Source organism: Pseudophryne corroboree, chromosome 2, assembly GCF_028390025.1.
Source record: "Pseudophryne corroboree isolate aPseCor3 chromosome 2, aPseCor3.hap2, whole genome shotgun sequence".
Classification (NCBI taxonomy): domain Eukaryota; kingdom Metazoa; phylum Chordata; class Amphibia; order Anura; family Myobatrachidae; genus Pseudophryne; species Pseudophryne corroboree.
Window position 1 is genome coordinate 768795210 of NC_086445.1, and position 13699 is coordinate 768808908.

At 42.3% G+C, this 13699-nt stretch overlaps 1 protein-coding gene across 1 annotated transcript in view; it reads right to left on the reverse strand.

The window, feature by feature from the left end:
- LOC135047954 (arylsulfatase D-like) overlaps nt 1–13699 on the reverse strand; it is a 140424-nt gene that overhangs the window by 116331 nt on the left and 10394 nt on the right. Inside the window, exon 3 of the mRNA XM_063955488.1 lies at nt 2136–2264. Within this exon, the coding sequence (XP_063811558.1) occupies nt 2136–2264 (129 nt within the window). The remainder of the gene's footprint in view (nt 1–2135; nt 2265–13699) is intronic.

Here is a 13699-nt window from a genome sequence, read left to right on the forward strand (position 1 = left end):
TTAATTGTCATTTTTTAAGCACAACAGGAGCTGATTGGTAAGGAGTGATAAATGGAATATCACTTGTTATTAAATATGCTCCATAATACGCCGATGTGGTTGTGTAAAATATAAAACTGTTACTTCCTTTAGACGCTAGAAACAATTTGATTCAAAATTATTTTTGATTATTGTTTTTTTATGATTCACCTAATTTTCAGATTGGTATAAACAAGGATTAGCAAATAACAAAATGTACAATATACCTTACTGTTATAACTATTACGCTCATTTAACTAGAATAACATTTAAATATACTTAAAGGAATTAAATCCCTTATACAGAGAAGTGGGCCATATTGCGACACCTACAATATATATATATTTTATTATAATTATAGAGTAATAGGTTGCAGGGGAAATATACTGAACATAAAATATATCAGTCATAAGTAAATTCTTGTCAAGCACAAATGACAAACAAGGAAAGGATGAGAGGTCGGCGCACTGGTAGTATAGACACCTAACAAGTAAGTGACTAGTAAACAGTTTATTTCATTCAGAATAATATTAAACAAATTATACATGATAGCAATGTCACTGATAGGGAATATACCACTCATGGTTGCAGGCCATTGAAGGGCTGACCATACCATTTGGCTTGTTTTGCTCATTTTAGATTATATCAGAATTCAGGGCCGGACGGGCCCACAGGGGAACAGGGGAAACCACCAGTGGGTCCTACTGTCTGTGGGCCCTCCTCCTCCTCTAGGGATAAGGTTCCAGACTTTATCCTAATGCACTTCAATTATGCATTATACATGTGTTACATCATACTTCACAAGAATATGGTTTATTATATATTTACCAAGGGGCACAGAACATGTACTCTGTAACGGTTGGACAAACCTTTGTGGCGGCTGGCCATGCTCCACTGGAGTCTGGCCACACCCTTAAGCATGGGCCCCTACAACAGCATTCCCCCGGTGAGCCCTTCATGCCCCAGTCCGATACTGTCAGAATTCAAAGGAAGGCTGTTGGGGATATCAAGCAATTGTATTCCCCCACACCAAAAAAAAAAAAAAACCCACAAAAAAAAAAACTGACTTACTATTATTATTATAATATTATATTTATTTATATGGCACCACAAGGGTTCTGTAGCGCCCAATTACAGAGTACATAAATAATCAAAACAGGAAAACAGTGACTTACAGTTTAAGACAATATAGGACAAGTACAGGGTAAATAAACATAGTTACATTAGCAGATGACACTGAGATAAGTACCAGGTGGCAGAAAACAGAGGGATTTGGTGCAGTTGAAGATTATTAAAGTAAGAAAAGGATAAGCACATGAGGGAAGAGGGCCCTACTCGTGAGAGCTTACGTTTGAAAGGGGAGGTGCAGGCAGACAGGAGTGACACAGATGGGGTAGACAGACAGCATGAAACAGAGGGTTAGGATGAGGTTTGGATGGGTTTGGTGAAGAAGTGTGTATTGAGATCCAGTTTGAAGGTTTGTGCAAAGGTGGAGAGTCTGAGGGGGAGAGGTAGGGAATTCCAGAGAAAGGGAGCAGCACGTGAAAAATCTTGAAGGTAGTAGTGGGAGGAAGTACAGTAATCAGCAGGCAGGATCGTCGGCATGCATTAGCAGAGCGAAGAGGATGAGTGGGAGTGTAAAAGGAGTTAAGGTCAGATGTAACTGCGAGAGAAGTGGTGTGAGTGTGAGAAGCTTGAATTGAATTCTGAAAGGGAAGGGAAGCCAGTGAAGGGCTTGTAGGAGGGGGGAGGTAGATGTAGTCCGTTTGGTGAGGAAGATGAGCTGGGGTCAGTAATGAGGATACATTGGAGTGGAGAGAGGCATTTGTCAGGGATGCCAGTCAGGAGGAGATTACTGTACTCTAGGCTAGAGATGACCAGTGAGTGGATAAGGGTCTTAGTAGCATCCTGGGTCAGAATGGGTCCCGGAAATTTTTTTTAAATGAAAGTTTTATGAGAGGTGCTGAATGTGTGGTTTCAAGGAGTGGGAGTAGTCAAGGATTACTCCAAGACACAATTATACTGATTTCATTTAATTTTTTTTTGTTTTTCTTTTATTTCATTTCTATATATACACACAAACAGTTGCTCTTTTTTTGCTGGATTTAATGGCTTACCTTATTGTGTCATTGCCATAGCAACCAATATCTCCAATACCAAGATCATCAGCCAACATCAACACAAAGTTTGGTTTAGGATTTGCTGATAATGTGGCAGTGACTAAATTTAAGATAATCAGAAAAAGCCTGAAAAAAAGAAAGTTAAAAGAAATTATCACTTGTGATTAAATTCACTTTTACACAGTTTTCTGTTTATCATGTTTATCTTTTCACTGTAATGGTTGTTATGTCAAGGAATAACCTGTTCCAGGAATGCATACAAACAAAATTCTGCATTGTTGACACGAATTATTGATCTCACATTCATGGTTGTGAGCCTACAAAGGCACATGACACTAATAACTCAATAGGTGAAAAATAGAAGAAGAAAAAAAGGAAAACTAACTAACAAATTCATGGTATCAACATTATTTATTAGTATTTATGTAACTAGCTCAGCATACTACACAGAGCTTATTGGTTGGGAAAGTACAACAATGACACAAGACTGAGTATTATAAGTTAGACAATAAGTGGGTTCTACCTGCAAGATGACAATATTGTAAAATAGGAATTTGATTCATCAGGGGAGATTTATGAAATCCCAGAGAGAAATAAAGTGGAGAGAGATAAAGTATTAATCAACTGTCATTTTACACACTGTGCTAGGGGTTTATGAAATCTCCAAGATTTGATAAATCTCCCCAAAAATGTTAACTACTGTACCATAGACTGCATATTGCACCAGCTAGACTGCGATGAAAAAATATGCTCGGTATGCAGACTCACTATTTGATCACCCCTATTACCAAATTAGATTGAACATATTACACTATTGTACTGTTCTTTCTCTTTCTGAGATTACACCAACTAAGAAACTACTGTATCCCTAAGAAGCAAGAGCCTATCGTGTTATCTTCCATCTTTGATCTCCTGACATAAGAGAAGTAAAGGGGGTTACTCACGGAGTGATCGCTGCTTAAAATCTAAGCAATCTGACTATCTGACTAGATTGCTTAGATTTAAGCAGTGATCACTCCGTGTGTACCCCTCACAGCGATAGCGATGCGCAGCGCTATCGCTGGTGCTAGATTGGACTGCATGCAGGCCAATCTAGCAGGTCGCTCACTTCACCCGCTGGGTGAAATGAGACCCCCCTCCCCCCACCCCCCCACACCCCCTGCACGCTCAGCACACATCGCAATGTGCTGAGTGGGGGGAGAGATGTGCGCTGAGCGGTTCACTCAGCACACATCTCTCCCTAGATCTGCCCATGAATACGGGCCTTTAGAGTTTTATTATTGGTCTTTGTTACGCACAAACACAGACACTATTATAGTAAATTATTATTTGCGTCTCATTTATTGCACAGTTGGTGATGTCCCTCATGTTTCTTGTTAGTCAATCGTAATACTGCTTTATGAAAAGGAGTATGTTGGCCTTTTACTGAGGACCAGTGTGGATTAGCTCATATTTGAAAATACGGGGCAGTACGATTTATGGTTCGCATTATTGTATCATAGCACTGAGGTCATGGGTTCAATTCCCACCATGACTTTGTGGAACCTGGAATACTGGGATGATCAGGTTCTCTAAAGGAGACTTCCAAGGCTGCGCTTCTCGGTCATATTATTGCTTACCAGTCCATGAGATGATGGGAATATCTGTATCAGTATAACACCCTTCATAAGGCTATGCAACAATATCCCACTTATGATCACATAGAGACATATAAAACGGAAAAACTGCTTTTGGAGAAGGTTTCTTAAATATTACATCAAACTTTGATATCTTGTCATCTTAATTTTACAATATTCAATAAGAACAGTATAGCCTTCTGATAATGTTCACTTGAGACCACCAAAATTATATTTATTCAGCTGGAACTCATACAGTATGAGTAGTCTTCTTCAGCTAAAAGAGCTGTTGGTTAATTAGCAAAAAAAAAATTGATTAGAGCAGATTGAAAGCTGTGAAACTGTTAACACAGTAGTCAATGTTATTCAGCCCTGAAAATAATAATTGTTGCACTCCACTGAAATAGTTGCAATTGATACTTTGTAGCTTCCCTGGCATTTAATAATAAAGTTTCTTTCCTACCGTGCTCCAAATGCTTTCTGAGCTCTGCTCTGTCTCATATGAGGTCACTGGCTGTTATTTTTGAGTAGTAAGGTATTGCCAATGCTCTTTGTTTGAGGACTAATCTATCTCTTACCAGGGAGTGGAATGCCCCTTGTACACTGTGCAAACCAGCTTTATACCCCTTTCACATCGCAAAAATAACCCGGTATATTGCCGAGTTTGAGCAGTGTCAACCCGGTTTGAGGTGCAGTGTGAAAGCGCCATTATGAATTTACCGTGTCAAACAACCCGGTATTTCAACCCGTGTAAAAAGAAGGATCCTACACGGTTCGGAACCGGTTCATTTGGCAGTGTGAAAGCCTCAGACCCGCTATATTCAACCCGGTAATCTTAAAAAGGAGGTGATAGGTTGTCTCCCTGCATGATGTCACTTGTCTGAACCCAGAAATAAACAGGCAGCATGCTTTAAACAGTGTGTTTTTATTTATACTACATTCACAGTGCTACATTGCTACAGTGCTTGGAGAATATGGCAAACTGGAGTGAGAATGAGTTTAGGGAGCTTTTACGGATAAGAGAGGAGTCTGAAATCACCCACCAAATGACAGGGACTGTTAAGGATGCCATCACGTACAAAAACATAACAAAGAAGCTTGCAGCCTCTGGATTCCACCGTACCTCCCAGCAGGTAATCAATAAACTAAAGGCCCTTAAAAGGAATTTCCATAAGGTCCATGACCACAACAGAAATAGAAGTGGTGCTGCCCGTATGGAGTGGCAATATTACGAGCAGTGTGCCACCATATTTGGCCACACAGCACTTGCAACACTGGTTAGCTTATCCTCCAGCATAGCAGCAGCAGAAACAAGACAGGCCTGTGCTGCTTCCACCTGCAGCGTACAGGACCCAGACACCCGATCATAGGACCCAGACACCCGATCACCACCACCACCACCATCTACACCAGTCGTACTGTGTGATACGCAACCGATGCAAACCACTATGCCTGACCCAGTTGTACAGGAGCCCAGCAGAACTGAAACCACTGATGCGCCAGAAGACACAGAGGCTGGGCCAAGTCAAATGGCCCCAATTGCACAAACGCAGCCTTTGCGTGGAAACAGTAAGTACAACAATCCTAAAAGCATAATAACTAACATTAACAATTAACGTAAACTAAACACAAACTAACAACTCTAAACATTAACGTCATTAAATCTTAACAATAAATGCATACAATGAAAAATTATAAATGTTGCAGAGTATATGCAGTGTGTAGGTGGGAGGAGGCCACAAACACGTTTGCGAACACTGCTATTTTATATAAGCTCTTTGCAAATTCCAATAACGTAATTATTTGATTTGTGTCTGCAGTATATACTGTTCCGCCAAGGAGGCGCCGCCCAATCAAAATGGAGCAAGCTGCAAGAATTATTACCACTGTCTTGGTGGAGAAATTAGAGCAGATGAACGCTGCCATGGATGATCGAGAAGATGCACGTCTCGAGCGATTTTTGCAGGCAGAGCAAGACATGAACAACACATTTATGACGCAGCTGATCTCTATGCAGGAAACCTATAATAGGGATGCAAGAGAACGTCAGAGGGAAATGCAGGAATTTCAAATGTCCATATTTGACCGAATGTTCCAATGCATTGAAGGGCTGCACACAGTGCCACCAACCTACCCTCAACCGTATACCCAATATTACCCTGGCCCACCCTACTATGAACATAGCCCACCTCAACCAACGTCACACAATACCCATCCACGACATAACCAACCTCAACAAACCCCACCTCCACTAACTCCAACTCACTATACCCATCCTCGACATACACAACCTCAACAAACCCCACCTCCACTAACTCCAACTCACTATACCCATCCTCGACATACACAACCTCAACACACCCAATCACCTTCTGAAACGGAGACAACTACAGAGACTCCTGTTTACTGTAATTTATCTTAAATGGTTATTGTTTTTAAAAAAAAAGTTGGTTTTAAAATCATAGGACTGTTTTTCCTACACTATTACTGGTTTGACTTTTATTACTGTAAAGATTTCACTACTTTATTTACCAAAGTTTTATACAAATTAAAATTCTACGGTCTCTGACCTTTTGTTAATCTTTGGACTTGTCCTATTTTTACTTACAAACAAAATAATTGATACATCCATTTCAAATTGGATATTGATGTTGTAGATTTGTTATCGACACAGTAGTAGAACGTCAACTAAACAGGTTTATTTTTTGTAGCAACAACAATTAACAGAATATACAAACTGAAAAAAATTAACAGAGTAATGAGGGAAGGTTGGCCATTATAGCAGACCTCATCTGTTCTGCACTTCCAGAATGGTCTCCCAGATAGGCCTCACAATCAAGTGCAGGGTACGCAGCGGAGGCCTGCACTGTCCACTCTGGTAGGAATTCCTCCCTCTGAAACTCACATAGGTTATGCAGAATACAACATGCTGCAACAATGTTAGGCATGATATTAATGTCTACATCATTGCGCTTCATAAGTCAGCGCCAACGTCCTTTTAATCGTCCAAAGGCATTTTCGACCACCATTCTTGCCGCGCTCAGGGTGTGCGTATATGTAATTTGATTGGGGCTCAGCTGGACATGTTGGGTGAACCCCTTCATGAGCCATCGTCGTAACGGGTAGGCGGCATCACCAATTATGTGTACCGGGATCTCCACTCCGTCCACAAATTTGGATTTCTAGTAGGAATATAGATAAAAAAATGTACATTAGCAACAAGAAATTGGAATACAAATTTGAGCAGATTCCTCCGTTATGGGCAGGCTGGTGAGCACATAGGAAGCATGTTTGAAGGTAACGACAACTAATTGGTCCCAATGTAAATTAAATTGCATTCATATATAACCTGCTTCATGAACATTGCGTCATTTTAACACATCTTTTCTTGGGCATGTTTTCAAAAGTATTAAAATTATTAAACAAAATCAACTCTCTTGGAAAAAGGTAGCCCCCTTGCTTGTCCTCTGCTAGCCGGTACAGATCAGAGTTAGCAAGCACTCGAGCGTCATGTGACCGTCCCGGCCAACCGATGAATACGTCTGTGAAGCTAATATAAAAATATATATTAAGTTGTAAATTAATTATAAACAATTAGCATTAATAAAACACACTGACAAGAACATTACCAATACTTATGATCCACCACAGCTTACAAAACAATGGAATGCCATCCTTTTCTGTTGTAGTAGTCAGCAGGATTATCATAAGGTGCGATTATAGGGATGTGGGTACCATCAATTGCACCTGCACACTGTGGATATCCAGACTCCACAAATCCCTTAATTGTTTTATCCAAACGCTGGCCATGCGGAAGAGAAATAAATCTGTGGTATAGGTTGTCCACCAATGCTCTGGTCATCTCATGTACAATGGTGCAAACGGTAGATATCCCCACACTAAACAGGCAAGCAATTGTGCGATATTCACCTGTAGTGGCATACCACCACAATGCTATAGCTAGCCTCCTGCTTGGCTCTATTGGTGACCTGAAGTTTGTGGTCTGTCTAGAGAGTGCTGGGGACATTAAATCCAAAAGGTAGTGGAATGTGTGATGCGACATTCTGAAGTGACACTTCCACTGAACATCCTGAAAGTTCAGCACACTTTGCATAAAAACTTGTCCATGCTGCCGTTCTCTAGACCACAATCTTTGTTGAGTAGTGAGGTTAAGGTTGAGTATGGTGGTTACAGAAGCAGATATAAACGATCTCCTCCTGCGCAGGTATTGTCGGCGACGAATGGCGGTGTCTCTCAAATACTGCAGCCTCCTCCTCATAACATAGCTGCTGAACAAGCTACAGAATGTGAGAAGCTCAAATATCCTCTCACAGGCTGAATCCAAGAGCAGTACAGCTGAGACTATCATAAAGTCTATAGAGACATGTGCTGTGTCGGCCATGATTGCTGCACTACTGAGCACTCCCCAGCCCCTCCTTGTAATACCTTTCAAACCTCATCAATAGGAGACAAAAAAGTCCATTTATAATGACATCACAAATGTTTTCAAAGGGTGAACCGGGTTCAGTGTGAAAGGCACCAACCCGGGAATAACCCGGTAATAACACGGCTCCAAACTGCGATGTGAAAGGGGTATAGCGTGTTCAGACCCGGGTCGGAAGCGTGTTCAAAAGCCGGTTCTTTACCAGGTTAGCGATGTGAAAGCTATTCATAGGAAACTTGCTTTCTCTAGGCATCTCACAGACTTTATGATATAATTGGTTAAACTGAGACAGGGTAACAGATCACAGGTACACATCTATAAAACGGTCTCTCTGAGCGCCAGTACTCGATTCTGCCCTTGACAGATTACATGATCTCACGGTCACTGCTGAAGTCTTTCTTAGGTGTGATTTTTAGTGCGTGGGAGTGGAAATATAAATCTGCTGACCTGTGTCCTAGTGATGGCAACAAGCCCTGAATTGATAGCAGAGAGTTCAACCTGTGTCTGCTTTGTACCCTGTGAATGTCAGGCAGGGGCAGATTGGTACACCAGCACACCATGACAGATTCCGATGGGCCGGTCCCATATCTCCCTCAGCCAGGCCGGTTTGCACTCAGTCCTGGCTCGCTCACACTGCTTCCAGTACTTGCAGTTCATTTGGAATGCAATCCGGTAGTTAGGCTAGAGGGCACTTCCAGGTGCTGCTAGCCGTGAAAAGCAGGGATGCTGTTCTACCAATGGGGGACCTTGAGAAAGTTAACCAGCCCAGCAGCATCCTCTCGCTGGCCCTGGCCAAAGGTCTCTTCAACGAGCCCGGGAGCAGCAACAAAGCGATGGTCGGAGCCAGGTTCACTACACCCGCTGCCCCCCAGCTCCCGCACTCTCACTGAATTGGCCAGAGCGGCAACTGAGCACTGACAGGGATCCAGCAGAGAGGTTATTTTTAATGACATTATTTGCATTATCATGATGGTGTAAGGGTTAGGGCGTTCCCGGTCACAGTGTATGGTTTGTGGACTGGATAGGAACAGGATGTACCTTGTTCTCAGGATGCCAGCTGATCAGGCTCCCCTCACAGCCAGCCCTGGGATAATCTCTAATGCAAAGTCCTTCAGCCCTATAGCTGCCCAATATCTGTCCATGATGATTGGCCTGTTTATGTAATGCGGTGGCTTCATATGTAATGCGGTGGCTACATATGTAATGCGGTGGCTTCGTATGTGATGTGGTGGCTATAAGTGTAGTGCGGTGCTATACCTTTAATGTTGTGCTATTTGTGTTATGTGGTGCTATTTGTGTAATGCAGTGCTATAAGTGTAGTGCAGTGCTATACCTGTAATGTGGTGCTATTCGTGTTATGTGGTGCTATTTGTGTAATGCAGTGCTATAAGTGTAGTGCAGTGCTATACCTGTAATGTGGTGCTATACGTGTAATGTGGTGCTATTCATGTAATAATATGGTGGCTATGTATGTATTCGTGGTGGATTGGCCACTGGGACGGATTCCGCAGTGCTTGTTCCCTGTGTCTGTATTTCACTGCTTGTGTGTGCTCCGTCCCTGTGTTCTATGTAGTATGTGCTCCTTCCCTGTACTTTGAACCATATAAGGTTAAGAAAAAGGGGTTTGTAGAATGAAAAATCAATAAAATCAGAGGTAGATTAAAGGCATGACTGCAGTGTCGGTAGACACTGAAAGTGGGCATATCAGTCCTTGTATATTCAGATGTACATCAGGGAAAGGCAGTGTAACAGCATATGCATAAAGTCGCATGTAAACATTAGCATAACATGAAGCAAAGGAGGCCCCAACTGTGTCTACCTCAGAATCAGGACCTCTGATGAGTGACCCCGCCTTCTTGACAGGCCCCTCCCCCTCAACATACTCCGCCCCCATTAGGGCTGCTTCCATAAAATTTCCCGGGCTGGTGTTCGCTCCCAATCCACCCCTGATGTCAGGTTTGTACCCTGTGGGTGTTTGCTTTGTACAATGCAGTTGTTCCCTTCAATAAGCCGGACTCCTTCACTCACTATTTTCTAGCTGGCCCTCTGGGACACATGGGACGAAGTTCACCTACAGATCTGCCCATGTACTAAAGCCTGGCCATTTAATTCACAGCACCTGCCAGATTATGCTGGGTCTGAGAGATGCAACCACAAAGTGCAACTGCTGTGTCTTCCAACGCAGCACCATTGCTTCTCTCCTCTCACTGGGAAGCATTAGCGCTCAGATACTCCTGCAAAGCAAGACCTCTCTCCCAGAAAGTTACCTCAGACTGCACCCTGGTTATTAACGGAGGGCTGCAATTCATAGGGTGAGATTCAAATGTTTGAAAGGTCGGTTGGTAGTCTGTCTATGAGATAGGAAGAAACAGTCTCCCAACTGACTTTTCAAACATTTGAATCTCCCCCATAGACTGTGACTGACAAATGACCACCTCAGCCAGCTGCAGCTGGTTCCAGCAGCTTCTATGTCATGTGATCTGCTGCTGGCTTATCACTCACTCCCCCCCAACAAAATAAACAACATCAATATGAATATTACCACACTATTATATGTAATCTATGCATATCTTTACATGAATATATTTCTCTTAGGACCCAGCATTGGTATGTACTGTACACTCATGGTCTGGGGTACAACTCAAGCAGACTTTTATTTATTTATTTAGTTATTTATAATCAGTTATTTATTTAGTGCACACATATTCTGCAGCACTTTACAGAGAATATTTTCGGCCATTCACATCAGTCCCTCCTCCAGTGGAGCTTACAATCTATATTCCCTACCACATACATACGCACACATATTCACGTTAGTATTACTTTTTTTGTGAACCTACCAGTATTTTTGGGGATTGCAGAGGAAACCTCCGCAAGCATGGGGAGACTATACAAACTCCACACAGTTAGGGCCTTGGTGGGAATTGAACCCATGACTTCAGTGCTGTGAGGCAGTAATGCTAACAATTACACCGTCCATGAAGCAGATATTCTACAGATGAGGCAATAAACCTGGTTGGGTTTTGGCTATGATGATTAAACCCCACAAACCAGCGCACAGACTGATAGCGCTTAAGCCCCATACACATTTTCAGGGCTTTCTGAGCGATATTGTTCACAATATCGCCTAGTGTGTATACTCTCTATCATTAACGATGCACGCTCCCTTGCGTTGTCAACGACCCCTCCCTCCTCCGAACATGCACGGATGAGGAAGGTCCTCGTTAATGACTGCCAGATTCAGCATGGCCGTCGCTCCCTTCCCCACTGGCATCGGCAAGTGTGTATGCACTCGCCAATGCTGGCACCCTGCAAAGTCCACGCTGGCGCCAAAATCTGCGTCGGCAGGACCTCAGCTAGTGTGTAAGGTGCTTTTTGGGGACATGGCTACAGGCTCACCGATGACTGTGACTTCTGACTTTATTGCTTAATTCCAGGATTATTACAAATCTCTCTATACGGCAAATCCTGACAACATCTTGTTACACCATCGTCTTTTGACTAAGGCCAACTTGCCCAAACGGTCTTCAACTCAGTGTCAATTTTTTAACAAAGAAATCTCCAAGACTGAGGTTTCTCAGGTGATTTCGTCTTTGCCCAATAACAAATCTCCTGTTCATGTTGGCCTCAGCTGTGATTACTACAAAATGCTGACTCCCAATGTAACAGCCTCTCTCACTCTCAGCGTTACATTCAGGATTCCCAGCTGACATACACATGTCGGCGCCGGTATACTGTGTGCCGGGATCCCAACATTCGGCATACTGAAGACCATCCCACGCGTTCCGACCCTCCTCGAGTCTTTCTCAAGGTAAGCCAATGTAGTGATACCTTGATGCTGACTGACAATTCAGTATGGATGAAGCACTGAGCTCATGGTGACACCTGGGACCGCAGCTGGGAGAGCCCACATAACTATGCCTTTTAAGAAATATCCGTCGCCAGTTCTTACCAGGAGAGCATATTACATAAGCCGACTACGATAGCGTAAGATGCACAAGTATAACAGTGCTTGTGGAACCTGTTGCAGTCACTAAATGTAAAGCAACATGGTTTCATTTTGATAGATAGATAGATAGATAGATAGATAGATAGATAGATAGATAGATAGATAGATAGATAGATAGATAGATCGATCAGTGCCAGTATGCCCACAAATAGGAACTTACAGAGGACATTTTACAAAACCCTCTATTAATTTCCTCTAGGACAGAGTGGCATCACACTCGTCATCGACTGGCCCTTAACAGTCATTATTCCCTTTTCCTTCCTTTGTTAGCTAATCCTGCATTTAAGGATGGGCGGGTTTCCTACTCATTCACTGCGTGGATTGGGAAGGGAATCACAAAAGTTCAGGTTCTGTTCAATGTTTCTTACAAAGGGTCTTTCATAATTGAAATGCTTCTTAATAAATATAGAGTTCCGGGTAAACATATCTTTGCTTTATACCAGGCACAATACTATGCAAGTTATTGTGACCAGACAGCTCTCAGTCTCTGACCTGCACATTGCTCTTTCTCAGCTGCCATTAAGTAGGGTGCATTACATTGTTTTTCAGTTGTTGCACACACCTTGACAGTACAGAAAGAATTGTCTGCTTGGTTAGATGTTTTCCATGGATATTGTTTTAGGGTCGTTATTGTATTAACTTTCAGTTTTGCCTTCTACTATTTTTAGGGAAATATTTTATAATATTTTCTACAAAGTATATTTGTTACCTGAGAAATTTATTTTCAATTGATTTATCGGATTCGGATGTTTGTCCCAAATATTATTCGAGGGGGTTCATTTTATCATTGTATTTTGGAATGATCCCTGATCATTTTTTATGAGAGACAGGTTAGGACATATACAGATGGTGCCATGCTCATCTTTGCTGTGAGGCGGCATGTTGTAAAAAGTCGCAGCCTGGCACACCATGCAGCATGCCATGATGCAGCATGCCACATCGCAGCAAACATATGTATTCCATGCTCGTTTGTAAATTTTGTCCTTCTTTTCCCTGAGTGGAATATTTTTGGTATTTATGCCACTTCCTCCAGACTCCAGTTTTATCTGTTTTGGCTCAAATTTATATTTTACTTGGGAATCAAAAGTGAACTCCCGACTTTGGGGGAAATGTAACAGGGTCTGAGTTTACAGAGGTCCGGGATTTCGCCCGAGATTGCCCATATTTTTAAAGTGCCAATCATTTACAGGGTACAGTAAAACCAGGTTGAATTTGCCTTGTAAAGGATTGTCGCGAAAAAAATACAGGCAATCTCAGACGAAATCCCGGACCTCGACAAACTCGGACCCTATTACATTTCCCCCTTTGTCTTTATTTAAAACTAAGCTGTGCCTTCCGTTTGGATTGACTACAAACCACTTTTAATTAAGGGAAAGTTATACTTATATGCTCTCACCCTCTCTCAAATCCCGGATTCATATTTGCTTTAGAAATACTGTTGAAGATCCCACACAGGTGCAATAGTTATTAGGGTTCCAGTTCTCTCTTTTTT